General features: G+C 41.8%; 1 protein-coding gene across 1 annotated transcript in view; it reads left to right on the top strand.

The window, feature by feature from the left end:
* Nucleotides 1-16845, top strand: part of tnr (tenascin R (restrictin, janusin)) — a 78925-nt gene extending 62080 nt beyond the window's left edge. The window contains exons 23-28 of the mRNA XM_069685136.1: nt 3163-3295; nt 4754-4905; nt 5090-5186; nt 11879-12040; nt 12638-12801; nt 15427-16845. Coding sequence (XP_069541237.1) covers nt 3163-3295; nt 4754-4905; nt 5090-5186; nt 11879-12040; nt 12638-12801; nt 15427-15546 — 828 coding nt within the window. The 3' untranslated portion in view covers nt 15547-16845. The remainder of the gene's footprint in view (nt 1-3162; nt 3296-4753; nt 4906-5089; nt 5187-11878; nt 12041-12637; nt 12802-15426) is intronic.
* The last annotated feature ends 9346 nt before the right edge of the window (nt 16846-26191 follow it).

Genomic DNA, 26191 nt, shown 5'->3' with positions numbered 1-26191 from the left:
TACACTTTCAAAATGTTCTTTTCTGTTCTATCAAAGGTAGGTAATCATACTGACTAACAATCACAGCGGTCTGCTACACGACAGCCAGAGACTTTGAGCAACGACCCCATTAACCTCTCTGCTCCCACTCTCCTCCTTATCTAAGCAAAGGAATAAACTCCACTCTCACTGTGCGTTGCTGAATTAGGGACCAAATAAACATCCATCAGAATAGTTGTGGTTCTAACGCCAGTTTGCAGGTCAGCCAACGAACTATATGGACAGGTGCAGCACATCAAACAGTTTGAAAAGTAAGCTAAGCTACAGTTTCCACCCCACATTTCTGGAGATGCAAACTGAATGTCTCTGAGCGACGTCTACACAATCTACGTCAAGAGAGATCTTAACCAGGGTGTGCAGGTGGTTTATACTGGCACCTAGCTGAAGCATTAGTGCCCCCTACAGCCTACCTGGACAGATCCAACAAGAATACACTTAACACTTGCGGGCGCAATTTTTTTTCAGAAAGTTTATGAAAAGTTTGCATTGAGATATAAACCTGGACTCGACACCCTCCCTCACAGGCTGAGAGGAAGCAGAATTCTTTTTTATATAATACTTTTTTTGTTTTTAAATGTGTATTTTGTCCAAAAAAGATTTTTACTTTGACTATTACTCTTAACAGTACTCTCTCTGATCCGTTGTTTTATGCTGCCGCAGCAGCTGGAGTACCAAGTAGAGCAGTGGAGATATATATGTATTACATAATGTGTAGATTCTCCCTTGCACATATGGATAACATTGAATTCACGTGCAGTGAGAAATCAGCATTTTTCATAGCGATTGACTTTAGTGTTATTCAATTTGTACACATCTTTGGAGTGCTGACACTAAAATCAACCGGAAGTGATGTCTGAAGACAAACAGCTCACTCAGCCTCAAAACATCACAACTTTCATTGCAACTTTTAGAAAAAGCTGTCGCAAAATCAGGCCGCGAAATCCTGGAGGGACCGCATCATGTCCTCACATGTGCAAGACGAAAAGTTGTCTTTGTTCAGATGGACAACCTAGTCTGACTCATAAACAGACACTCATTTATACAGCAAAAATGAAGCATAGTTTATCTTTCATTTAAGCTCAATGTAAAGATAATAAACAGGACATATCCCACTTAATGCTTGATTGCTTTAACAGTAAAGGTTTACACACATTAATAACTGCTTGTTTTGAAAATCAAGTTCTCCTGAGTGAAACATGCGGCCGAGTAAGTCCTCAGTAATACTTGAAAAGTCTGTTTTGTCACATTATAAACACACCGTTACATTATTACACTATTTCACTATTGATATATAAAGGAACTGTTAGAAACTACAAATAAAACATTCACTTTAAAATCTAAGTTCAATTAAAAATGATTCTGACAAAACAAAATATTGTTGATAACATAATGTCCTGTTAAAGTGCTAAATTAAACAGCACATGTGTTAAGGTAAAAAGCTGAAAGACCCTGCAGACCCTGATGGAGCATGTTTTATTCATCTCCTCACCTTTGATCATGTCCTTTCACGTGTTATTAAAGTCTTCATTTACTACCGTGAGCTCCTCAACAAGTGGCATATTTTGAATTCATATCGTTCAACAACAAATGAGTCATTCCACTTGTGCTCAGAGCAAAAAGCGATCTCTGCAGCCGGAGATTGAAGTGGTGCTTGTGCGATTTTCCTCTGGTTGTCTCTACTTGACGTTTCTCTTGGCTGAAAACATGCGGCGGCGTTACCTCGACTGTAATCTAACCGCGTAATTGTGAGCCTTCCAGCTGCTCAGGCAGCGTCCCGTCTTACACACGGAGATAATGGACTTTTGCAATTTACACAAAGTAGCTGTGAGATTAGTTCCTTATCTGATTAACATTTACTTAACAGTTAGTAAATGCATGTATCACTGTCGGTCATGGTTGTGTCTGGTGTGATAAAGATCTCCCCATTCACACGAGGATAAATACACACTCTAACACACACACACACACACACACAATCAATAGCACAGATATGTATTCTCCTCGATAACACAGGGAGGTTTCACTTGCAATAAAAATCTTATCTTGACCCTGAAAACCTGGAGGGAAAATGTCAGAGAGAGACACCATTTACCAGCTGCTTTCCTGCATAATTCACACGGACACATTGCCTGGAAATGTGTGATTTTTTTCCCCCCAAACTGGCTGAATATTTCATTTTGACTTGTTCATATTTAATGTGTATCCAGGGCAAACTCTAACACACATTCTCACAAATACATGCAGACACTGAAGACACACTCATGCCTCTTCTAAGAACTGATGTCACAGAAAGGACTCTCTCAAAAACGCTTTGGCTCCTCAAGACGAGCCCAATAAAAGAGGATTTGTCAGCAGTAACCGTACAGTGCTGTCAAAACTTCCTCACACAAAAATAGATATTTTTTGGTTTCCTGATTGCTTCACAGCTTCTCCTTCTTTCATCTCATTCTCATCATGTACTCCCACCACACAACCCACTTCTCTTTTTCTCCCCTCTGCTTGTATCGTCTCTTTTCACATGTAAAAACGCAAGCAGGCAGCTCAGCTTGTTCTGCAGTCATGGGAAGTGTAACTTAGCTCTCAGTCGGTTATTTCTGTGTCATACCTAACATCTAGCCCATCCCACATGGGATTACAAGACACCACTGTTCTACTTACGAAACACTAAAGAAGAAAACATTACAAGTTCTTCTTTATGCTTTCAAACAACAGATTCATGCTGAAAAAGAAGCGCTAAAAGCCCCAAAATAAAACTCCAAATCTACGGGCTTATTTACATTTGTCATGTGTAAACAGTTGCTTCTGCAGCATCTAAATTGACATTACATCTTTTTCTCATTCCTTCTAAATACACCTCACCTTTTTGTGCTGCCAAATATAGAATATTTTGCTCCTTGAACAAGCTGTCATGTGTTTCCTGAACAAAAATAGCCAGAAGGTTTTCTCTTTGTTGCCACGAGTCTTTTTAAAACTCACAAGCTCAATTCAGTGTTTTATCAGCGACTTATGGGGATTCTAATATAGTTCATTTTCATCCCGAGGTTTATACTGAATAAACTTATGACTTTTATAAAAGGCAATTTCTTGATCTAATATCTTCTAACTTGTCTGTGTGTGCACTAGGAGCTGATCCTGGATGCAGAGGACACGTGGATCCGACTGGAGGGACTGGCTGAGACGACAGAGTACACTGTCAAACTCCAGGCTGCAAGAGGACTCGACACCAGCGCTGTAGTCTCCACTACCTTCACCACAGGTGCGGTACACATACACACTCTTGTTTGTCTTTTTCCTGCAGTACATTTCACATAACAGCAACCATAACTAAAGCTGCACATTAAGAGGTAGTCTGGCACAGTTTCCTTCTCCCCTCCCTGCAGCATAGCGAACTAGACTTTCCATTAGCTTGCACCTGCAGGGCTGCTGTCTGAACAGTGTGCTCTCATCTGTAATGTGCTCTCTGCGTAATTGGATGCCTGATATGTCACTCAAACGTGGTTAGGAAGCTGCTGAACAACTGGAATTTTACGTGAACATGCGGGAATTTAATATCCATCATTTCAACATAGCAGTAGGCTGTTTAATGAAAGTTTGCTATTGATTTATTTAAAACTGTGTTGATGTTTTTAGCCACTGGGGGGCAGCAGAAATAGCTCAAAACAACGTTTGGAATATTGTCGCCTCCTTAAAGTAATAATCTCGAAGATTTCCATGTAAATAAATGTCTGTTAAGTCCACTGACGAAAGCCTTTGCATTTGCAGTATATAGTATTATTACAGACTGGGTGTCTGTGGCGAAATTCACAGAAAAAATCACAAGCGGCGCCCAGTTAGTGACGCGTTTCCATCAGCCACCAGTGGTTGGTCTGCCAGAGAGGGTAGGCGGAGCTAAACGGCTGCTTTTCCAGTCTCTGCAAGTGTTGCGAGTAAACAGTAATCTACTATGGCTGAAGAAACAAAGAAAAAATCGATGACTACAGATATAACTTCAAAAATACGTGAAAATCCAAAGAAAAAGAAACACATTTTTAACGCTCAGACGTCTGGTTAAATTGGGAAGTGTACTCCTGCAATCACCATATATTGTCATCAGGGGGCGCAGAGATAGATGAGAGAGATGAAATCTTTGAGATTGTCAGTTTAAGATGATAAAACTAACTTGTTAGTGAACAGTTGTCTGTTGATACATCCAACAGACAGAGCAACATTAGCATTCATTACAAGTCTTGTTTCTGGCTACTGAAGACTGTAAGGCCAACATTCACTCCACTTTAGGCTCTGTTTTGGTCTCCACCAACTCCAGAGGGAAATATCTGTTTGTTTAAGAGCTACGTTATGTTCGACTCAGAGGCCATATGCTGCTTGTCATCCCCACTCTCTCTGCCCTCATTTCTGGCTCTATCCACCTTCCTGTCCAATAAAGGCAAAAGGCCATAAATAATCATCTTTAAAAAAAGAGTCTTTGGGCTCAATCACTCATTCATCATTATATACAGTATAAGCACGCAGGCATGAATGGATGTTGATGTACAAATATGAATAACTGCAGCTTAAAATAAATACTCAATGTTGCCAGATGGCATTTCATTGTAGATCCTATATTTGCAGTCGACATAAACCTCTGCAACCTGAATCATTTTAAATCAAAAGTTGGACAAAAAACAAGCAAATGGTACAGTTATTTTTCCCTCATGCCTCTTCTGCTTCTCTCCAGGGAGTCGTCTGTTTGCAACACCTCAGAATTGTGCCCAACACCTGCTGAACGGAGAGAATCTGAGCGGCGTCTACACCATTTACGTCAACAGAGACCCCAGCCAGGGCGTGCAGGTGTACTGCGACATGACCACTGATGAAGGAGGCTGGATTGTGAGTCTCTGTGAAGATAACTTGTACTAGCACTTTTGTGATATGTGTAAGAAACTGTGTCACTTAGGTTAAGAAAGGGGGAGGAAGAGAAGTAGAGAACATTGTTTTTTATTATCTCATACAATACTGAAGGTCATTTTGATCACAGCTCTGAGATATGAGGGAGTGTTTTTTCTTCTATTAGATATTCCAGCGTCGACAGAATGGCCTGACTGACTTTTCCAGGAAGTGGAGTGACTATCGCGTCGGCTTTGGAAACCTGGAGGATGAATTCTGGCTCGGTAAGACTCTTACTGTGAGATAATGAATCTATAAAAAAATGTTCAGAGTGAAGCTTCAAATACAAGGATTTACCCCAGTCCTTCACTTTCTTCTGCTCAGAGCCAGAGGAGAAACACCTCGTCCAGTTTTTGATGTGTGGTTTTGATGTCTTTGCCCGGCTTCACCATACTAATTTTGCAAATTAGTCTGGAACCTCTCGGTCTGTTTTCAACTTCAAAGAGGCGTTAGACCAAAGTGCATCTTGTGGTACAACCAATCAGAGCGACGAAACATGTTGTAGCACTAGGGTGCTAGGCTAGGTAGTTAGCTCCATCATGCAATTCATAAGGCATTCCTTAAGGCTGGACGCAAATCTGTCTGAATGTGAGGGAAACCAGATGAATCTACCAGAGCAGCTTGCAGCTTTGTGTAAAAATCTGTGTTATCCTCAACGATCGTATCGATGAAGAATTTATTTTTATTGTCTTGATGAACCTAAACTAATAGTCTGGTACCTGTTTGAGAAATTTCCCAGGTAAGGTCAGGTATGCTGCTGCCTTAATTCCTCCTCTTGTTCACCTCCAGGCTGTGTATTTCAGCTACATTTAAAGGGGTTAAGGCTGAAATTGAGACTAAACCTGCCACCAATTTTGTTCAATCTACGTCCCAGTTCTCTGACTGCTGTATTACCCTCTTTATCTGCACGATGACTGAAGTGGATTTAATAGGTTCAATCAATAGAGGGTGATAGCTTTCACTTGGTTTCAATTCATACATCTATTTCATGGAAAAGAACGATATTTCCAATATCTCCTGCAGGCAGTCGAGCCTTTCTTCTGAGACTTTTCGCTCTGTATGAAGATGAAGGACTGTACTGCTTTCTTCTTCTCTCTTTCTTCGCCTGCTCATCTCATCTTTCAGCACTCGGCTTCACAAAGTCTCCCCGATTCATTACTGGATTCTCTGAGAGATCATCTCTCCCTGAAATGACTTGGTAATTGTTTTTAGCGTCTCTGTGATTCAAAGACAAAACAACAGAACGTCCTCTCCGTTTTGATGGACTGCTGAAGACCCCCACCCCCCCCTCCAACAGGAAGAATCTCATTATGAAACAATAATTATATTCATTAGAAAATGTGCAAATGAGTCGTGTTTCTTATGTTATTGTTTTGGTGCTGATGATTAAAGGAAAATATTACATGAATATTTCATCAAGTGAATCAGGACCTGGAGACGAATGTTTTCTGAACTTTTTCATTACAGAAATTAAACGACATCGGGGGGAGAATTTTATGGCATGGCATTATCGCCACATTATAACAGAGGGAGGGCTGTTACTCTGCAGCTGACACATATTGGATCATAATACAAGATAGCTGTGGCACGCTGGAGTCCATTAGTGTCCAAGCAGGCGGTAATAGGTGAAGCATAAAAGAGATTTACATCAAACCCTCGTAAATAGGATATAACAGCATAATACAATGTGGCGCAAAGGCCGACTATTCTTGTTGAAAGTGTCCGATTTGTTGTTTTAAAAGCTGTAGTTTGTGCTGTTGTGGAGTTGAAGTGAGTAATAATGTCAGCTGTTCCGGGTTACTTCTGTGCACCACCAGCGGGAGGATGTTCAAAGGCAGCTCTTCGCGTTTTATCACAACTGGAAAAGTTGTGTTGCTGTCTGCTGCTATAAATTAATAATATATCTGTTAGTGGATACGAGTGGAGAAAACCAAACACGGGAACTGGAGCACAAAAGGCTCCATGAAAACATTGGAAATATCTCTGTGCAACGACTCTTGAAATGCATCCTTTTTGTACACTACACAGTATAAACAACAGTGAGCTATAAAGTGACAGGAGTGTTTCAGACAGACACCTGAAGGCATCATGAAGCAGCATCCTCATATCTAGCAGATTTAACCGCTTAGTCTGTACAATATGATCTCCAGACGCCGGAGAATATCTGGTTTCATCTGACCTGTTTCCACTTCAGCTGAATCAGCCATAATCTGCCCTCTCGCACCTTCTGGGCACCTCCATCTGCAGGCCCCTTTTTTACTTTCCTAGTGCCTCCCAGGATGCACTTTCCACCCTCCTCTTTCTTCTCTCCTGTCCTGTACTCTGTCCTCTCGGTGCATAAAAGCAGCTTAATGTAACCTCAGGGTGTGGAGCATCAAAAGCTGCTCTCTGCGCCTGTGAAAGCCTCTCCCAAGATGCCAGATTACAGATATCATGGCAGCAGGGAATACTGTGGCCTCAAAGTTCGGCACAAAATGCCAAGCCCGCTGTATGACACTGACCTGTTTGTTGATCTTGTGGTTTATATGATTGTGAGCAGGGGACAAAAGGTGCTTTTTCACATAGTAGACGGTCCAGGTGTTACTGATAACATGAAGAATGACTCTAGTGTATTCAGGAGTCCAAGTAAACCTTGGAGAAGATGTGTGAAGGTTATTGATGTAGAAACTACAGTTTTGTACAGTGTTCAGAGGGAATTAAGGGAAGGCCGTGAGGAAAAGGTTTCGTGGCTCAGATAATACGATAGCCTCTCCATCTTTAAGACTTTTGCTATTATGCCAAAAGTCACTTATCAGTGCTTTTTTTTGCCAATGGAAAACTGCCTTGTTATCTAGGTCAAGGGTTTTCACAGCGTGACACTGTGGGCCTCTCTTCAGATAATTATGAGACAACAGCACAGCTTGTTCTCTGTATATGAATGGAATGGATGAATGGATGGAGGACAGTGTCAGGGTCTGTGTCTACTAACAGCGTGTTTTGCACTGGCAGCAGCTCCTTTCTATACAAAACCAATGTAGTTCAGCGCAGTAACGCCAGTAACAGTGCCACGCTCGTCAATGTCACTTCGCCCTCACCGACCAATCAAAATCAAGGAGGGGCGGGACTTCCAATATCAACTTTCTCAACAACAGTGGCGGAGGTGAAGCTAATCCTTTCGTTTTTTTGATGGTACATCTTTCCGGGTCTAGAGCTGCTGCTAACGCCAGGACACGAGTCCTTTCCATTGGTGTTGTGTTTTCTTTGTCAAATTTCTTTGAATAAAAGGAAATATGCAGCATGCAGAGCAATTTTAAACAGACACAACGATATCTCCTGAGGGAAGCGGAAGTGCCACCCGACATCTTTTGTATCCTAGCAACAATGAGCGCCGGTACGAAGCGCTCTGAAATCCAGTCGTTAGTGGACGCAGGCCCTCAGTGTTTCCGGGAATGCAGGCAGCATGTTGATGGGACTTTCTGAGACAGAAATACTAAAAGTGCAACCTGATAAAAGTTGATGGATTTAGTCGGTCCTGTTATCTTACTCTAACTTGAAAGTGTTATGTTATCATCATCTGTAGATTTAGTTTTTTAGTTCATATTTGTTATATTTTGGCAAACTGTCTCAAAAATATGCGTCGGTGTGTGTTTGTTTATTAGCTGCTTTTTCCCCCATCTCTCCCCCGCACATTAAACTCAACCACCTTTCTTTCTTGATTTTTCTCTTCATTTTTTTCCCTTTCTCTCCCTCTTTAATCGAAATTATAAATGTTCTTAGATTTATCTTGCATCCTCCATACATTACTGTTACTGTTATCATTTGTATGCCTGTCAGTTGACTCACTGGCAAGCTTTTGTTTGTTTTTGTTTTCTTTTTTGACCTTGTAATGTTATTTCGCAAAAAAAATGGACAATGGCTTCATGGCTTGATGCTCTGCAACAAAGCACAGTGATGCTTGTGCTCAAAAATGCATGTGTTGTTGTGATGGTTTAAATGGTTGAACTAAACGAGTATTGTGTTAATTTTCCTTTATTGGGGTTGAGCTCGGTCTCTGTGCAAGACCGATCGTGTTCCTCCACAGAAAACTCGTCTGAGCATGTCTTTATGGACCTCACTTTGTACACAGGGTGCAGCCATGCTGGAACAGCAACGGGCCTTCCCTGAACTGCCACAGAGTTGGAAGCACCCAATCAGCTTAAATGTCTTCCTGTCCCGAACCCATTAGAAGACCTTTCACTGGAACTAAGAGGCCTAGCCTGAACCGTTATTATAGGGGTTTCCACTTATTGTTGTCAGTGCAGCTTTGTGTTTGTGTGTTTGATGTCCTGTGACAAAAGTTACTGTGCATTTCCACCAGTACAAGTATCCTTAAAAGTGATCATCCTTACAGAAAGTGAATGGAATCGTCACACAGATGGTCACTGCACTTTCTTTCTACACATTAGGTGCTCTCACAGCCCCGGGGGAGCCATTACAGCAAACATTTAGCTAATCACCGCCTCTACACACAAAACAGCAATATATCGGACAGTATGGAACCATAAACATTGATATTAAATCCACTCAAAGTGAAAAGAAGAGGCACTTAACTGGCGGGCAGTAAAGAATATGGAAATTAAGCGTTCATTATTATCTGTTACAGTTTGAGAACGGGCGTTTTTATTGCCGCTGGAGGGCAATCTGTTCTCCCCTCGCACTGACCTCGGCCAGTTTTCCTGCTCAACACAATGTTAGTTTGATGATGCAATAAGAGAGAGGAACCGTGGTGGCTGTGCCCGATGTGTGATCATTATCCCATTCGCTTTCTTTTTTAATTCCCCCTCTTGTTTCTGTGCGAGAGAAAGGCTGGTAATAAAATGTGACGAGATGGTAATATGGGCAGTATAAAAGGACGAGAGTGTTATAGTGTGTCAAAATGAATTTTTAATCGCTGCCGTTTGGAAAAGAGCAGTCTGATCCCATAAAACAGTTGATGGGAAAAAAACAGTCAAAGATTATGGGTGCGGGATTAATTCCCGATAATACAGTGATATAATAGAAGGGAAATTAGAGTTGACTGAGTGTTAAACACAATTTTATTACAACAGTTCCTTTCCCCCCGTCACCCTAAGTGCCTTTGGGTTGTAACATAGATTCTATCTGCTTTCCATTGACGTACTACAGCAGACTTAGTTTCCCTGCTCTCCTTATCAGCGACGGCTTCAGGGGTTTTATTTTTCCTACTTTTTTCCAGGTTCAAAAAAAGTCTACATGTGATGCTTCTGTTGGAGGTTAAGCAGGAAAGGGGCTCTTTTTTTTTCTCCAAATGGGTTCTTGTTGTAATCTGATAGTGAAGGCAGTTCCAATCTCTCAGGTCGGTGTGGGGTCTTATCGCCTGTCGGGGTTCAAACCAGCCTCGTATCTGCTGTCTTGGAGATAGAGAGCAAAAGCTGCATATCTCGGGGAAGTTGCAACATGTGGCATTTGCAGGGCGGCTGGCAGTGACAGTGTCCGCTGCTCTCGACTATGTCAATCATCCACATCCGTACGACCAGCTGACGTGGTCTGACATGGTGCTTATCAGTGTTCAAACCTTTAACTTCCAAAGCTGCAAGTTGGAGCAAACTTTACTCAACTGAAAAAAATGTACAGTGCAGGTGGTAGAAATCAACAAATATACCTAAACTAAAAACAAAAACAGCTTTGTGTGAACCTTTCTTGAACCATTAAAGCCCCCCTCCAGTGAAAATCCAGCGTTTAACCTTGTAAACATCTCCATGTGGTGTTCTTCATGTGCTACAAGACATATCAGGGACAACATCAGCAGTCATCATGGCTGGGCCTGTCTGCTTTTAAACTGCAGTGTACCAAGGACAGGCTGAACAACATGTTTTCAGATTGGCAGGTTTGAGACGTCACAAACCTAAGGAGCCAATCCCGTTAATGGACGGGGTGACGATATCCATATCATTATGTGCAACCTATGGCAACCACCAACTCACTACTGACTACTAACGTTACTACTGCTAATTACTCAATTCCAAGCTAGCTAAGTTTCAACAAGTTGCCACTAAACAATGGCAGAGACGTGTTTTGTTTTCGTGACGGAGGGGCGGTTGGAAATGTGCATAGTGGGTGGAAAAAACATATCAGACACAATTTATTATTTCAAGCAGAGCGTTTTATATATCTTAAAACAGGACTGGAGCTGCTCTTTAAAATCATGTGTGCAGCAGCAGCATGCAGGTAAATGTATCTTAAAGGTGCCCTGTGGAGTTTTATTCTAAACAAAGGCATTAATGTTTAAATCCAGTCTTTCTTATTAATCAGAATCAGAATCGTTGATTATTGCCAAGTAGGTTTACACACACAAGGAATTTGTTTTGGTGCAGAACAATTAACACAGAACTAGAATAAAATTAGCGTTATAAATAAATTAAAAGCGTTTGTTTCTTTGATGTAACACTTCCTTTCCTATAAAACATTTTCAAACCAATTAAAAGCAGATTAAGCTTGCACTGTTTACATCCATGTTTGCTTGCAGCCTTCTTCTTCTTCCCGGCGTCTGATCAGTGGAACAGTGTGAAACCATTACTGTCTGATACAAACAAAACAAGTCACTCCACCGTAACGCGTCGAGTCAAAAGCTCCTGGGGGCTCCTTTTCATTTACATACCAGAGATGGTGATTCATCATCTGTACATTAACTCTCAGTAAATATTTGCCTCCTTTGTGATACAAAACTTAGTGTGATACTTTATTCTCCATGTCTTTGTGCTGCTTTGGAGTGCAGGATTGCTGCTTCTGGTTTAAAGCTTTAATGACAGTGTGATTAAAAACCAGATCTGTCTTTGGAGCTGCTTTAATTGGAAGATAACAGTAACTTTCATAAAGCAGGTCTTACATACATACAGTGTAATATCCACGATACGATGTCATGTGTGTTGTCTCTCTGCAGGTTTGGATAACATCCAGAAGATTGCAGCTCAGGGACGCTATGAGCTGAGGATCGACATGAAGGACGGACAGGAGTCAGTCTACGCCAATTATGACAAGTTCTCCATTGGAGATGCGAGAAACCTGTACAAGCTGAGGATAGGAGAGTACAACGGCACGGCTGGTAGGTGGCTGGAAACTTTAGAGAGATTCCTTTGAGTGGGCGTAGTTCATATTTTGCTTCAGCTGGCTCTGTGGATAACAGTCTTTTGATCACCCACTTCCCCTGTAACAAAAAAAAAGGGCCAATAAGGACATCAACATCAAAAGATTTGAATCATTTTTAATGTTAAACCACGACACTGTTTACTGCACTAGAATAGAGTGTGTTTCCTTCTCCAACCTCAAAGCTAAAATGCTCTCCCATGCCTCCTCTGCCGTTTCCTCCTGCCTCCTGTCCCCTTCATCCTGTCTCCTCCCTGATGCCTGAAACCCTCCTCCACATTACCCGTCCTGTCCTCACTTTCCACGTATCTCTCAGTCTGTCGACATGACCATATGCCAGAATTACCCATCATCCCCTCATGTTTGTAATTATAATTTTCTCTGCCTAAATAAACTCGGAAAGCCGGCAGCAGGACTCTTCCTCTCCATCTCCCTCCTGCCCGCGCGGTCGTTTATGTTCCCCCTCATCACGCCGTTATTCACCGCAGCCATATGCCAACATTACCCAGCTCACGCTGATTGCTAAAGCTCCTCTCTCTCTTTGCTCTGATCGCAGGTGACTCTCTGAGCTACCACCAGGGCCGACCCTTCTCTACGAAAGACAGAGACAATGACATCGCTGTCACTAACTGTGCCTTGTCCTACAAAGGAGCCTGGTGGTACAAGAACTGCCACCGGGCCAACCTCAACGGGAAATACGGCGAGTCCAGACACAGTCAGGTCAGTCCTAAAATACCAGTGAATGCCACAGAAACTAATCAGTTAATCTATATATCATTGATCCAAACATCCTTAATATAAGTCTACCAAAAGACCACTTCTTCTTACCGTGGTTCTGTATCTGGGATGGATGCAAGACAAGGATGGATAACCAGCATGGCAGAGTAACTGCTTGAGGCCCCCAGAGCTCCAGACTCACCATGTGTCGATCTGTTAATGCTGATTAAATTGAAATTAGGGGCCCAGCAGCTCGTTTTGGCCCCGGGGTCTCCTGGCCAGGTAGATACTTTCTGTTTAACTTTTCCAGGTCGGTGAGATAATTGGTGTCTTAGAATTCAGCCGCCACTCTCAACACCATGGGGCTGAAATGTGGTGTTCACAATCGCATGATTAAAAAGTGACATTTATAAAATGTCTCTTCTCCATACACATTGTCCCCGTGTCACCTCACCCGGAACTACTTCATTTGTAGAAAGTAGTTCCAATAAAAACTGCTGGTGCCAATTTCTGTGGGTTATTCACAGTGACGTGAACACCATTTCTGGAAACAATAATTGCTGTTAGTTTTTTAAATATTACATTTTGATCCTTTGAGCTCCACACGTTCTTATTGCCTCCATGGTGGATTCATGCCAACTGAAAACTCTCAGGTTTTTTTCAGATCCACCACAGAAACCAAAACAATCTGCACAATTTTTAACCAACTGCTGTTACTTGGCATTTTCAGAAATCACACACAACTTTGATTATGGCATTAAAGGAGCAATTCTCCCCTGGAAACAGCCTCTGTCAGACAAAGCTGGTGTTCTCTGTAATCAAGAGAAGCAATAATATTTGAAGGTTGTACAAACAGCTTGTGGTTTCACCCATTCTTTATTTCCTACAACACCCAGCGTGCTTTGAATTCCTCCCTCTGAAAGGAACGGCCCAGCAAGAGACGCTTGAGTGAAATACTACTGTTTCGCTGCAGGCAACGGCTCAGAGCGGTACAGAATCTGAAATACAACGAGAATATATCGGTGGATCGTCTAAAAAATCTTCAGGTCTGAAGTCTACATTTATACCTGGCGATTTTGAACGAGACATGACATCGGAGGCGGGCGTCCTAGATTGAGGAAGTGTAGTTTAGCGAGCTCCCTGGCCTCCGCCAGATGACACGTTTTACGTAGTCTGGAGGAGATTTTCCAGGGCCCATTGGGGAAGCGGATAGCGTCCTCCAAAGGCACAGAGCCAAATTGCATCATAATGGCATTAGCTCCCCATAATAGCATGATAGGACTGAGGTTGAAAATCGGTGAACTGGCCCTTTAAAGAAACGTTCTCATTTTTAAACATTTTTATTTTGAAAACTGAATTACATGCATGAGCTGCAAACATCCCTCTACATCCTTATTATAATGATTGGCCTTGTGTAGGAAGGAAAAATAAATCATGACTGCTACTCTAATTCAGGCATTTTTATTAAACTTGGAGAGTTCATGCTTTAGACATGTTATTAGATTGAAACTGTGTGTTAATATGTCGGGAGGGAAGGCTTATTATCAGAACAGTTGACTTCTGATTTATTATTCAAGTTAGGGGGGGGCATTATGCTAATTTCAAGCGTCATATTTCACTCTGTGACACCTGTGGAGTAGCTTAGCATAATTTACAGTTTTAGCTCATTTTTCTCACACTGGTGCTCTGTGCAGGCCCTCATTCAGCCTCTGCCTGAAACGACTCAGTCAGCTCTGTCCCTTTAAGAAACCCCGCCCCTACAAGCCCGCTTTCTTCTGATTGGCCAGCTCTCTGAAGCCTGCTGAGGCATGTAGAAAAAACAGTGTGACACCTGGCGTTCACAGCAGCCTGCAGACTGAGCTGAGAAGCCTGGGGATTACTCCGACATACTTTTTCCTACAGATTTGAAACTTCACACACGTTTAGTTTGGACATCCAACACTGGAACATTATATATGTGTCTTTAAATGTGAAACAGCAGAGTACCCCCTCTTTAAAGAAACATGGCACGAAAAGGCCAGTTTTTACTCAAAGGTAAAGCGAGCACGCACACAAGTTTTATTAAATATACACTGGCACCCCGTCCCCACTCTGAAATGTTTTGGCTAACCACATGAGAGGTGTTGACGGCCTGTCTGGTCCTTCTGCCGAGTGTGTGATACCGTCTCTCTCTCGCTGTAGAAAAACAGCGAGGTGTCGTGTGAACCTGTGATTAGGCCGAACTACAAAGGCTTTGGAGCATCGCCGCTCCTCTCGCTGTGCTCTGCACCTTTCTCTTTGTTGCTTGATGACATGAAATGAGACCAGGTGGGAGCAGAGATGGACAGGCACAAAGACACGCAGAGAGAAATTGCCTTTCAGAGTAAAGCTGCAAATGGGGAGGTTTTGGCGGCGGCGAGGATTTGCAGGGCTGGAGAGAGACTGTTAAATTACTCAGTTCATAATTGCGCTGGCTCTTAAGTGAGGATTTTGGCCCTCCTGCTTTGAAAGCATCCCTTAGTCGAAATTAAAATACACTTTTCTGAACATGTTACATTTCCATCTTCTGTTTTCTGCTGTTTTCTGAAACACTCTGTCTTTGCCTGTTGATTCATGCTGCTTTTGAAATGGACTCTTTCGCTCTCACAGGGTATTAACTGGTATCACTGGAAAGGCCACGAGTTCTCTATTCCTTTCGTGGAGATGAAGATGAGGCCGTTCAACTTCCGTAGCATCAGCAGCAAGAGGAGGCGGTCCGCCCCTGTATAAACAAACGGCCTCCACACAGCCGGGAGTGGTCGATAAATGGAGTTCAGACGATGCTTAGTGAAAGGGTTCTGCTTTCTGTGCGCCTCACTGATGTGTGCTTTGACTCCTTTTAGTGAGGCTGCAAAAAAAGGGGGGTTATGACAAAAAGCTACTAATATTTTATTAATATTCAGTTGTAAAATGGTGAAACACACTATAATTAATACTCCGCCAACAATCAGACACTGTAATAACCACAGATGAGTTAAGAGAGCAGAGAGGCTGGAACATCGTCTGAACTCTGCTTACCCGTGCTCCTGCCCAGCTTTAGCTGTCTTTCCCTGCTGTACTTCTACCCAGACGATAGAGGACACTGTATGTAATTTATTAAATACTTTGAATGACAATGGTTCTATTTGCTGTAAAAAACAAAACAAAAAAAAAAGGGAAGGCAAACCAAGAAGCTTCTTTTTTCTTTAAGGTGTAAGATTTGCCTTTCCCTGGGATGCAAGGAAATGTGCTGAAAAACGCCCTCGAGCGAGCGAGAGCGAGCGTTATTTTACCCGTAACAAAGTAACACCACTTTTAACAGAAGATATACTGTATATGCCCTTAAACCCCTTAACTGTAAGATATATATATTTTTATAACTGATATTGTGACAAAAGTCCATCTATTTAATATGATTTGATGCCTTGATTTTTGAGCCGATAATAAGTTACAGAAATCATAAACGCGATGACAAACACTGGACATAGGAGATGAAATTGAACATCCAGAATCATCAGTCACAAAGCGGTGCACCAGCAGCAGCTTCGTTCCTCCTCTCAGTCTGTGTTACTGTTAATTACTAAGTCCTCTGTGTTAATTATTGAAGCAGAATGAACATTCACTTTATCGTTATAGGTAGCCACACTGAGACAGTATTTGCACTACGAGTGGTAACACAGCAATGCTATCTTTTAATTAATTTTCAGTTATTTCTGTAGTTTTTTTTTGTGGGCATTTAATCTGAATTTTATTTTGGTGCACATTACGAGCGACTGATATCTGTTTCAGCCCTGTTGTCGGTGCTGTGATTGCTTGCAGAGATGGTGCTGTTGATGTTACATTTATCCCAAAAAATCTGCATAATAAAGACTCGACCTGGTGTTTGGAAAGACGCCCGTCAGTTCTCTCACCAAAGTCACTGAAGCAGCTCGTCCCTGTTCTAACAGGGTCTCACTTTTCAGGGACTTTTATAATAACATGTCCCTTGGCACTATTTAATGCAATGTGAACACTAAACTCTCTGCAGTCAGGGGGGGCATGGTGCAGTGTTCAGCCCGGCCTCTCCCCGACTGTTAGCTGCAGTGAACTTCACAAAGAAAGCAGAGCAGTCGGTGGAGTGAAGCCAAGTGTTTCGTCTGTGCCCTCAGCTTCGCTCTTTCAGCCTCCTGGTGGAACAACAAAATCAGCAAACATGGCAGAGTGCGTGTTCTTTTAGTAATGTGGGCGTAATCTGCAGCATGCCCACCAAGCATTTCGTTTTATTCAGTGTTCACACTGTTGCACAAAGCGCTCAGTGCCAGTGTTCTGGTAACAGTTTGGTTTTAGTTTCCTGCCTCCTCTGCTGCAGGAAAATGATCTCTGTGGAGGTTTGAAGACAAACCTCTCATTCTGGCCTTCTGTGATTGATGAGAACAAAATATTCTGTGTTTGGTAATCGATGCCACCATCGCTGCAAGTAAATTTGGTTTCATACATATTCAATAATCCAAATATAACCAGATGGAAATCTAATTTTTGTGAACTTTTTGTCATTTTCTTCAATCCTGTTCTCATTGAGGGAAACCAGAAAATGATGCTTGCATTGTATGACTGTGTATATTTTTCTTTTGTGTTTCCTTTTTAGACTTGAACATGGTGACTCTCCTCTCTATAAACTACTACTAATATACTCATGTAGCTATAGAGGTGTCGATAGAGTGATTTTTGATGTGTTTCCCCCTTTAGAATCAAACTCATTCAGAACCCCTACTGAAAAATGTCCCGTTTTAACTGCTGTATTTTTAACCATTGTTGTGTTTAGGGGCGGAGGGAGCCCTCTGCATGTCGAATGAATTGCAATCAAGAGCCTGATTAAGAATACGAAATGTCATAAGAACATGTTTTCATTTGATGTCGTGACACATTATCTTCTGACCTGGGTAAAGCGTTGTTGAAATGGTTTGTAGGGCAGAAGATGAAGAGGACTTGTGGGAAACTGCCCTCAAAGGCAAAACAAACATAACCCCAACATTTAATTTATTACAAACCTTTTCAACAAGTGACCTTTCCCAGGTCTGATTTATGTTTCAGTGTCCGAGTGACTGTTTCAGAGCCTCTCATGCAATCCATCTCCCCTAGTGATTTATAGTCGAGTAGGGAATTCTCTGTGTACTTATTTCATTAACTACTTAGACAAAGTTTGCCTCGGTGCATTTCCTTACGAGGAACAGAGGTCACGAAGCTTTGCAGAGAGGGAACGGGAAGTTATTTGTGTTATGAGGGAAACTATGAGGTGCTTTTTAATCTTTCAAGACAAAAGCTCATATTAATTAAACATTTTTAACATATTTTTCCAACCGTTCATCAGAATCAATCAGTGAAAAATGCTAAAAGGACTTTGTTTGAGTCAAATTGTTCTGCTGTAGAAAAGTCTCTGTCCTGACTTGCATTTTAGGTTAACTCTAATTATATTTTCTTTTTTCAGACCAACATTACATCCAATAGTGGGATTAAAAGCTTAGTAATACTACTCTTCGTTAAGAGCTTAAAGGAAAGCAACTATTCTGTATGGAAACAACATGCCTGTATTTAAGCCAATGACTGTATATAAAGATGGACGACGCGTCTCCATCTGCTCTCATTGTACAAGAAAATACCGCCTGTGACGGGTGCTGCCATCTTGCACTGGTGACATCAGTTGGAGCCAGAGCTGCGCAGCTCACCGGTCGCCGTAGCTTCTTCCACTAACCAAAACACACACCTACCAGAAAAAGTTACGTCTCCTCTCGCCGCAGGAGCCGTATCTGTCAACAGAGCTGTCAATCATCCTATTTACAGCATCAAATAACTAATTAAAAATAAACTTGTCAGAAAAATGAACACTTGGACGTAAATCAGCATGATAAGAACTAACTATAATGACAGAAACCATGTTTGAGAAAAATGTTTTTGGCATGTATTTTGATTTTATAGTTTGGCTCATGTCCCATCTGTTAACATGGAGGAGGCGGGCTTTATGACCTTTACTGCAGCCAGTCAGCAGGGGGCGATAGAGATAATTTGGCTTCACTTTTAGGGAGCTGTCATGTCGTCCATCTTTTTATACAGTCTGTGATTTAAACGCACAAAGAAGGCTTAATTCTTGTCCTGGTATTATGTATACTGTGATGTCACTTGGTTTACCATCAAGTAAGATTGGTTTCGGCATTGCGACCCAGCTGATCAAGTACTTCTAAATAGCTAAAAAGGGGAGGGGGATATTTAATCAGTATTTCATTTGCGCTCTATGTTTGAAATCATGTAACATATATCTCAGTCACTGGAATACACACTGATTTGTGTCGAGCTCCTTACATAGGAGGTAATCTCTCATTTATTTCACTGCTATTAATTTTCCAGTAACTCTGACTCATGCAACATTGTACAAAAGTATAGACTCACTAATGACACAAAGTCCTCTATAAAAAGAAACTGCTTAATTTCCTGGTTTTACTTTGACAGGAAGTGACATAAGCACCATGTCTGGTGGTAAATGTTATATAAGCCAGATACTGTACCTGCATTGATTTGAAACCTCGCCATGGAAATGTAAATGTTGACAAAATGTGATCTTGACTGTTTGAAAAGCTCGTATATGCTGAAACTACGGATTTATTGTTGGATAACCTTGGATATTACTGTCAAATTTAGCTCTAGTTTGACTTAAACATGTACTATATAGTTCCTTTTTTAATACATTTTCTACATATTAATAAAAGATACAAATAGTCTCATTCTGTGTGTTTTGTGTTTCTATTCCTGTAACATCCATGTGCAACATCTCCTCATGAACAGAACCTCAGTTCAGTCTAAGTTTAATATAAAAGAGGCTGAGCTGTGGGTGCTGTTGTTACTCCCCCTTTTTACTGCTGTGAAATAACGAAGTACCAAAAGCCAACTGACTCCATGTCATAAACTTTTCAAAGTAGCTTCACCTCTAATTGGAGGCCATTAAAACCTGAAGCGAGGCCAGCAGCAGTTAGGAGTGAGCAGTGAAAGGTGTAGTTGTAAAGGTCTGCCAGTGTGGTTTGGCTCCGGGAGCTCGAGTCTCTGCTCACTTAGAGAGACACAGCAGACCTGCGTGGAGGCGAACACACAGATGAAAATTAACAACACAGTGAACACAAAGATGAAAATTAACAACATAGTCATTTAACATTTGTCTACATTAGAAAATGAAACTACTTTAACAAGGTGATCGTCTTTTGGAAAGAGACCAATTCCCCAAAAGCAGCTGAATTAATTCATAAAGTTTAACATGGATTAAATCAAATTTTATTCACATAGCCCAAAAGCACAACAAAACTGATCTCATGACACTTTGCATCTGAAGCAGGCCTAGATCGTGCTCATTGTCATATTACATACAGAGACCCATCATTAATCCACCATGAGCAGACACTTGGCACCAGTGGGAGGACAAACTTCCTTTTAACAGGCAGAATCCTCGACTCTTTTGTGGACAGACATCTGCCGATCCGCTAGAATTGACGAAGAGCAGGTAAAAAAATAAAAATTAGTTTAACATTTTGGGGAAAACGGGGCTGCACGGTGGTGCAGGGGTTTGCAGTGTTGCCTTACAGCTAGAAGGTTCCTGGTTCAGACAAAGTGGGCCTTTCTGTGTGGAGTTAGCATGTTGTCCGGGGGTTCCCTCCGGGTACTCTGGCTTCCTCCCACAGTACAAAAACATGCTCGTTGGGTTAGGTAAATTGGGGACTCTATAGTGGCCGTAGGTGTGAATGTGAATGTGAAAGATCTGTCTCTATGTGTCAGCCCTGTGATTGACTGGCGATCAGTCCAGGTTGTACACCGCCTCTCGTCCAATGACAGCTGGGGTAGGCTCCGGCCCGCCCGTGACCCTGAACAGGATAAGCGGTGAACGTAGATAATGACTGGATGGACTCTTATTCCCTTATTTACCAAGAAATATCAAACCCATCGAGGTCCGTCTATTAGAATAAAAATCAACAAGTTTATCGACTCCACATATCGATACAGCCACAGACTGTTTGGTTATCTCTGCTAGTTGGTGACCTGGACGGATGTTGTTAGCTCAACATCACAGTGATTCTCTTTGTACGTACAAGTTATTCAATGAAGAGTGTACAACTTTAAAGCTGACAACCAGGAAGTAGTCACGTCCAAGAACTGAAGCAGAAATCGCTTAGTATGTTAATCTAAAAATATTTATGAGGCTTGTAAGTTTTCTAAATCATCTGATCTCATTAAGATAGCATTGAATGCTAAACATTACTGCTGTGACATTTTAAACAGCCAGCCTCTTCTCAAAAAGTTTACACACACTTTTTAAAGCAGCAACAGATTTGATCAGAACAACAGATACTCACAAACACTCCATTCAGCAGTTTTATGGTTCATTCTTTAATTACTGTATGTTTTAATTATCTGTTAATTATCCGTGGAAATGTGCGGTCAGCAGAACAGACTGAGTAAATAATGAGCCTGCATGAAGTTCGTGAATATATTAGAGTCAGACACAAATAAATGAGCAGCACAGGATTAATAATGTAGTAAAGGTCAGAGAGATGCGCTCGTGTTCAGTCTTTATCTAAACAAAGCACTTCCCATGAACTGCTGTGTCATGAAAACAATGTGAACACACTTTGAACAGCTTCTCTGCCACTCATGTAAAATCTACATTCACACTCTTTATATTTGATTTATAAGAATACGAGTGCAGCTTGTAATGACATAATAAGATGAGAGTGTATGTTACCTTTAACAGACTACAATCCCTGCGGTGTTATCGACATCAGCGCCACAGTCTGCTTCATGCAGTGCAGTAAAGTCTGTGGGATTTCTTTGTCTGTCCACAGAAGAAGCTGTTCCACTTTCTGCAGAGCAGATGGAACACAGTAAACGAGCATCCTCTATTGCACCGGGCAGATGGGGTAAACTGACACGTCCCTCCACTCCTCTCACTTTCTGTAGCCTTAAGTGAAACTCTCAGTTTTAAATGGTGAAGCTTGTTTGTTTCATTTGCGAGCCAGTTGTGAGCTGGGGCAGCCGACGGAGGCAAAATTACAGCAGTTTAGATTTTTTCTGTTCATACTTCACGGTCTTAATGTGTTTCTGTGGTGACTGAGAGCGCTATTTAGTGTAGTAATACTCCACCTCACAGCTGCCAATAATTAGCTCGCAGACAGACGGAAGACGCGATTAAAACAAAACCACAGACCACACAGTCGCAAACATGACTTCTACCTTCCAGCAAAATTTAATTCAATCTCATTTTGAAACAAATAAGCCTCAAAAGCACCACAAACTCTGGAAAAGATAAGCTTATTGTACATGTGGTGTCTTTTTCTCTGCGTGTAATGACACATTTAATAAACTACAGTGCAGAGAGTTGACTGACTCTTCTGAACAGACTTTAAGGAGCAGCCCTGCCACAGTCATAGCACCACCATCACAGACTGTATACAAGAAGTGAAACCAATCTGCACCTAAAAATATGAGTAAAACATCTCATATCAAAATATCTCCCTATTTAGCTTCTACAACATTTCATATCTAAATCGAACCCTTATTAAAATGATTATCAAGGTCTCAAAATTATCTATTCATACAAAGGCAAGACTAGATTTGGCAAGTCGCCATTTGTGACCTTATTTAATGCTTCAAAACCATGCTTCACTTGTAACTCAATTGGTTTATAGTAACACAATGTTTTACCCATCACTACTTGCATGTAACTTAGCTGTAGCTTTAGTCAGAGAAAAGGAGAGTATTGGGCGATAGTCAGTGAGAACCGTCCAACAGGTGTCTTCACCAGAGGACCTGCTCTGCTCTCTGTCACTGTGAGGATAGAGGTGGGTTCAGGCTTTAGATCATCGGTGGTTCACCTCGTCTACCTAGTTGTCTTACACAGTAATAAACTACTGTTATCTAATGCTAACAAGTCACTTAGCTAGCAGCCTAACGCCATGTAGTTATCACTATTACTCTTGCTAGCTTAGCGGCTAACAGCCAGGCATTTTTAGCCATGCAGTCACAGAGTTATGTTTGGCTACATGAGTTATTAGCTGATTTTAACAAGGGAGCAGTACACGATGGGTTTTGTACTGTTTTTTCCTCTGTTGCTTATATCCTTCAGCACTTCACTATATTCCCATTGCGGCCATTTTCTTCTGACATCAAGCTCAGGGTAAAATGCTAATAATATTGTACAGCCGCATTCCAGGTTAAAGTTAAACTGCGTTTCTATTGACAGGGATCCAGAGGGACATGGGGACATATTTCAAGGGGAGACATGTCTGATAACCCAAGTGAAGACAGCTAAGGTAAGAGTTCAACCAATTCCTAACATTAGTGTTAGCTAGCGTTAGCTCCTTCTTATTGTCCTTTTTGGTATTCCGATAAATGCGCTGGTCCTGTTATGTCAAGGATTCATTCACCAAAACAGGCTACATTTTACTTAATAAAACAAATACTCATTTTAATCATTGCTTATATTAAAGATGAACATGGTTATTGCAGGCCTCCATGGGACCCCCTGAGCGGCAGGGTCCTAGAAAGCTTTACCTTTCCCCCCCACTTTTGTGCAGCCCTGCCTGAAAGTATGCTAAAGGGTTATAGCCTCAACAGATCTAAAAACCCCAAGAATTGATTCTTTGACCACTTGGGGCATTATATAGATCAGGCTGCTTAAACAAAACAGACCTATTCACCTTATTAAGTTCATATGGTTTATTGATAGATAGCAAGAGCTGTATAATCATCAGGAGGAAATAAAGAAAGGATCAAAAGTTTTTCTTTAAATCCAACAAACTATTCCTGCTTTGAAATCCCTGAATTCCAATGTTTGTTTTTTCAAAAAGAAAGAGGGATAGCGAGAAAGAGAGGGAGAGAAAGACAGGAGGAGGAAGAGCTCTGAAGCTATAGGAGCCTATCCTGCCAGTGGGGGGCTACTTCCCCTCTGGCTGGTCCAGGACCCATTCAGCACAAGAACAGAGCTTTGCTGGCGGTCACCGGCTCCACTAGCGCGTTGGCTCAGCGGTCCTACCTGGTAGTGAGGCTAATTCTGTATGTTATTTTGCAACCATCTCAAATCATACAAAATTCAAGTTTGACAGTTTGGTTAAGAATATATAAAGTTTAAAATCATTAGCAAGTTACTGCAGTCTGACCGTTGTGTTACAGTCCTTGTGCTTACACAGCTAAATTCTGCGAACATTAGCAAGAATAATGCATGTGACCGAGCCGGGCCTAACAGTCCTGTCTGTTAGGAAAGAGCAGCTCGACTGTTGCAGCTGCACACTGGACTCCAGAGGTTCTGATGCACTGAATGTGCTATCCTGTCAGTTTCTCAAAAGTAAAATGATTTGTTGGCTGCAGAAAGTCAGCTCTCAAACTCTGCTAAATCCCAAAACCTCCTTTCTGTGCTTTGTGTATTTTTTGGTGCATTCCAGTAAAGTCCATCAGGGCTTCTGGTGCTTTCTCTGAAAGATTTCTAGTACCGCCTCTGCAAAACTGCTCCAGGGCTCATGAATTTCGAGTGAGTCTGCAAAACTGCAAAGTTTCCACACTGAATATTCCCCAAGTGAAACATTTTGCCATGAACAAATTTGGCACACAGCGATAACCCTATTTCTGAATGTGACCATGGTAATGGTAAACTAATAAGAAATTTAAACTAATGAAAATAAATTAGTTTTTCATTCCATTTAAAGGCTCAATCAGCTGTGCAGACGGGTGTAACGGCTAAATGAGACGTTCAGTTTGACACAGAAATTTAATTTCAGTATTCGTTTCCCCTCGGCTAACGTGGTGATGAAAAGGTTCAAAATGCTGCACAAATGTCACAAAGATGATTTGTGCAGCTAAACACAGCTGAACAGCATTAATGAATATTGCATGGTCAAGGGAACAGGAGGCATCCTTTTCTTTTTTTTCCCTCCTCCCTTCTCCTCTCTCTCACCCCCTGTCTACCCTTTCTCCTCCACTCCTCACCCATCTACCCAGTAATGCCTCCACGTCTCTCCACAGAGCCGAGCACAGAGCTGGTGACGGGGTGAAGCTGATGAAAAGCGGCGTTGTGGGCCATCCCCGTGCGCTCGTACAGTCTCTTTACATCTGACTGAACCCGCAAAGTTGACAGGCCCTGGCAGGCATCTGAATAAAAGGGAGGTGCAGCCCAGATCTCCCAGTTAGACTCTCTCTGTGATGGCGTTGTAAACACTGAGGCTTAATTGGGAAAGCGGCCGGTGAGCAGCTTGACTACCATCAGCCATTTATTGATGCTCACAGCTCCATGAGTTGGAGCGGAGGAGCCTGCGCAGGGCCTCATAGATCCCAGAGGCGTCAAGGATTGACTGTTCGCAACCTCAGCGCAGTAACATGTGAGGTAAGACTTTATGTGCTGTTACAACTTTAGTGGTTTTATTGTTTCTTTAAATTTGAAGTGAAATGGAAAAAAAGGCCTATTATCGAAACAATCTATCTAACCAGTCATTAAGGTTTCCAGTGGTAATTAGTGAATAAATGCATGAATGGAGGCTCTGAAGCTTCAATAACTTAATGAGTGTTTTTCTTTTTTCAAGAGACTGACCAATTATGTCCTACACTTACATATCTTTTAGATTTAATTCCCCTCAATTAAGTCTTTACTTTCTGCAGCTGCTCAGGCTTTATTCATGCACAAACACAAACGATGAAGGAAACGAAAGGCACTCATGCCTCTACCTCTCTAACGGGCTGGCTTGTGAGTATGTGAGCTGACGTGGTATAGATAGTGACGCTTTAGTAGAGAGCAGTCTGACTGAGAGCTGGGCAACACTTTATTCTAGTTGGGGTTTTACATCTTCATCCCTAGGCCTCAGGCCCACGCTCGTCTGATGAGTAAAATGTCCTCTCCTCTGAAGTACAGCACTGTAGGGACCCGAGGGTCCATAGGCGTCCGAAGTGTGGCTATATATTCACAGGCGTCTTTTCCAGATGTTTCTATAAGCAGAAACTCAATCTGACAGTAGTGACGGATGTTGTTGACCGCCCTGGTGTGTGATCTTCATAGTGCCATCATAGTGATCCTCATCTTCATTTATGAATCAATAAAGTCGCTGTTCAGTCACTGGCCTATAGTTGTGAAACTGTTACTGAAAACACACAACAAACAGTAGGCTATAGGGACTACAGTGATTTACAATGAGCGGTTGTGATGATATATTGAATATTATATATATATATATATATATATATTGAGTTTAAAACGAGAGTCTGTACCGGTCTGAACCAAGCGGCAACCTCCGGTGTTGGAAAATGAAGCCGATGCGGAAGTGCAAAAAACTGCAGTTCCTTGAGTGGCCACTCGAGGCTGGCTCCAGAAAACAAGAAATAACATTATAGCAGGTGGGAAAAT

Source organism: Semicossyphus pulcher, unplaced genomic scaffold, assembly GCF_022749685.1.
Source record: "Semicossyphus pulcher isolate SPU_LCO1_2020_fin unplaced genomic scaffold, fSemPul1.0.p SCAF_7, whole genome shotgun sequence".
NCBI lineage: Eukaryota > Metazoa > Chordata > Actinopteri > Labriformes > Labridae > Semicossyphus > Semicossyphus pulcher.
The sequence above is the reverse complement of the archived record's forward strand: the minus strand, read 5'-3'. Positions and strand labels throughout refer to the sequence as shown.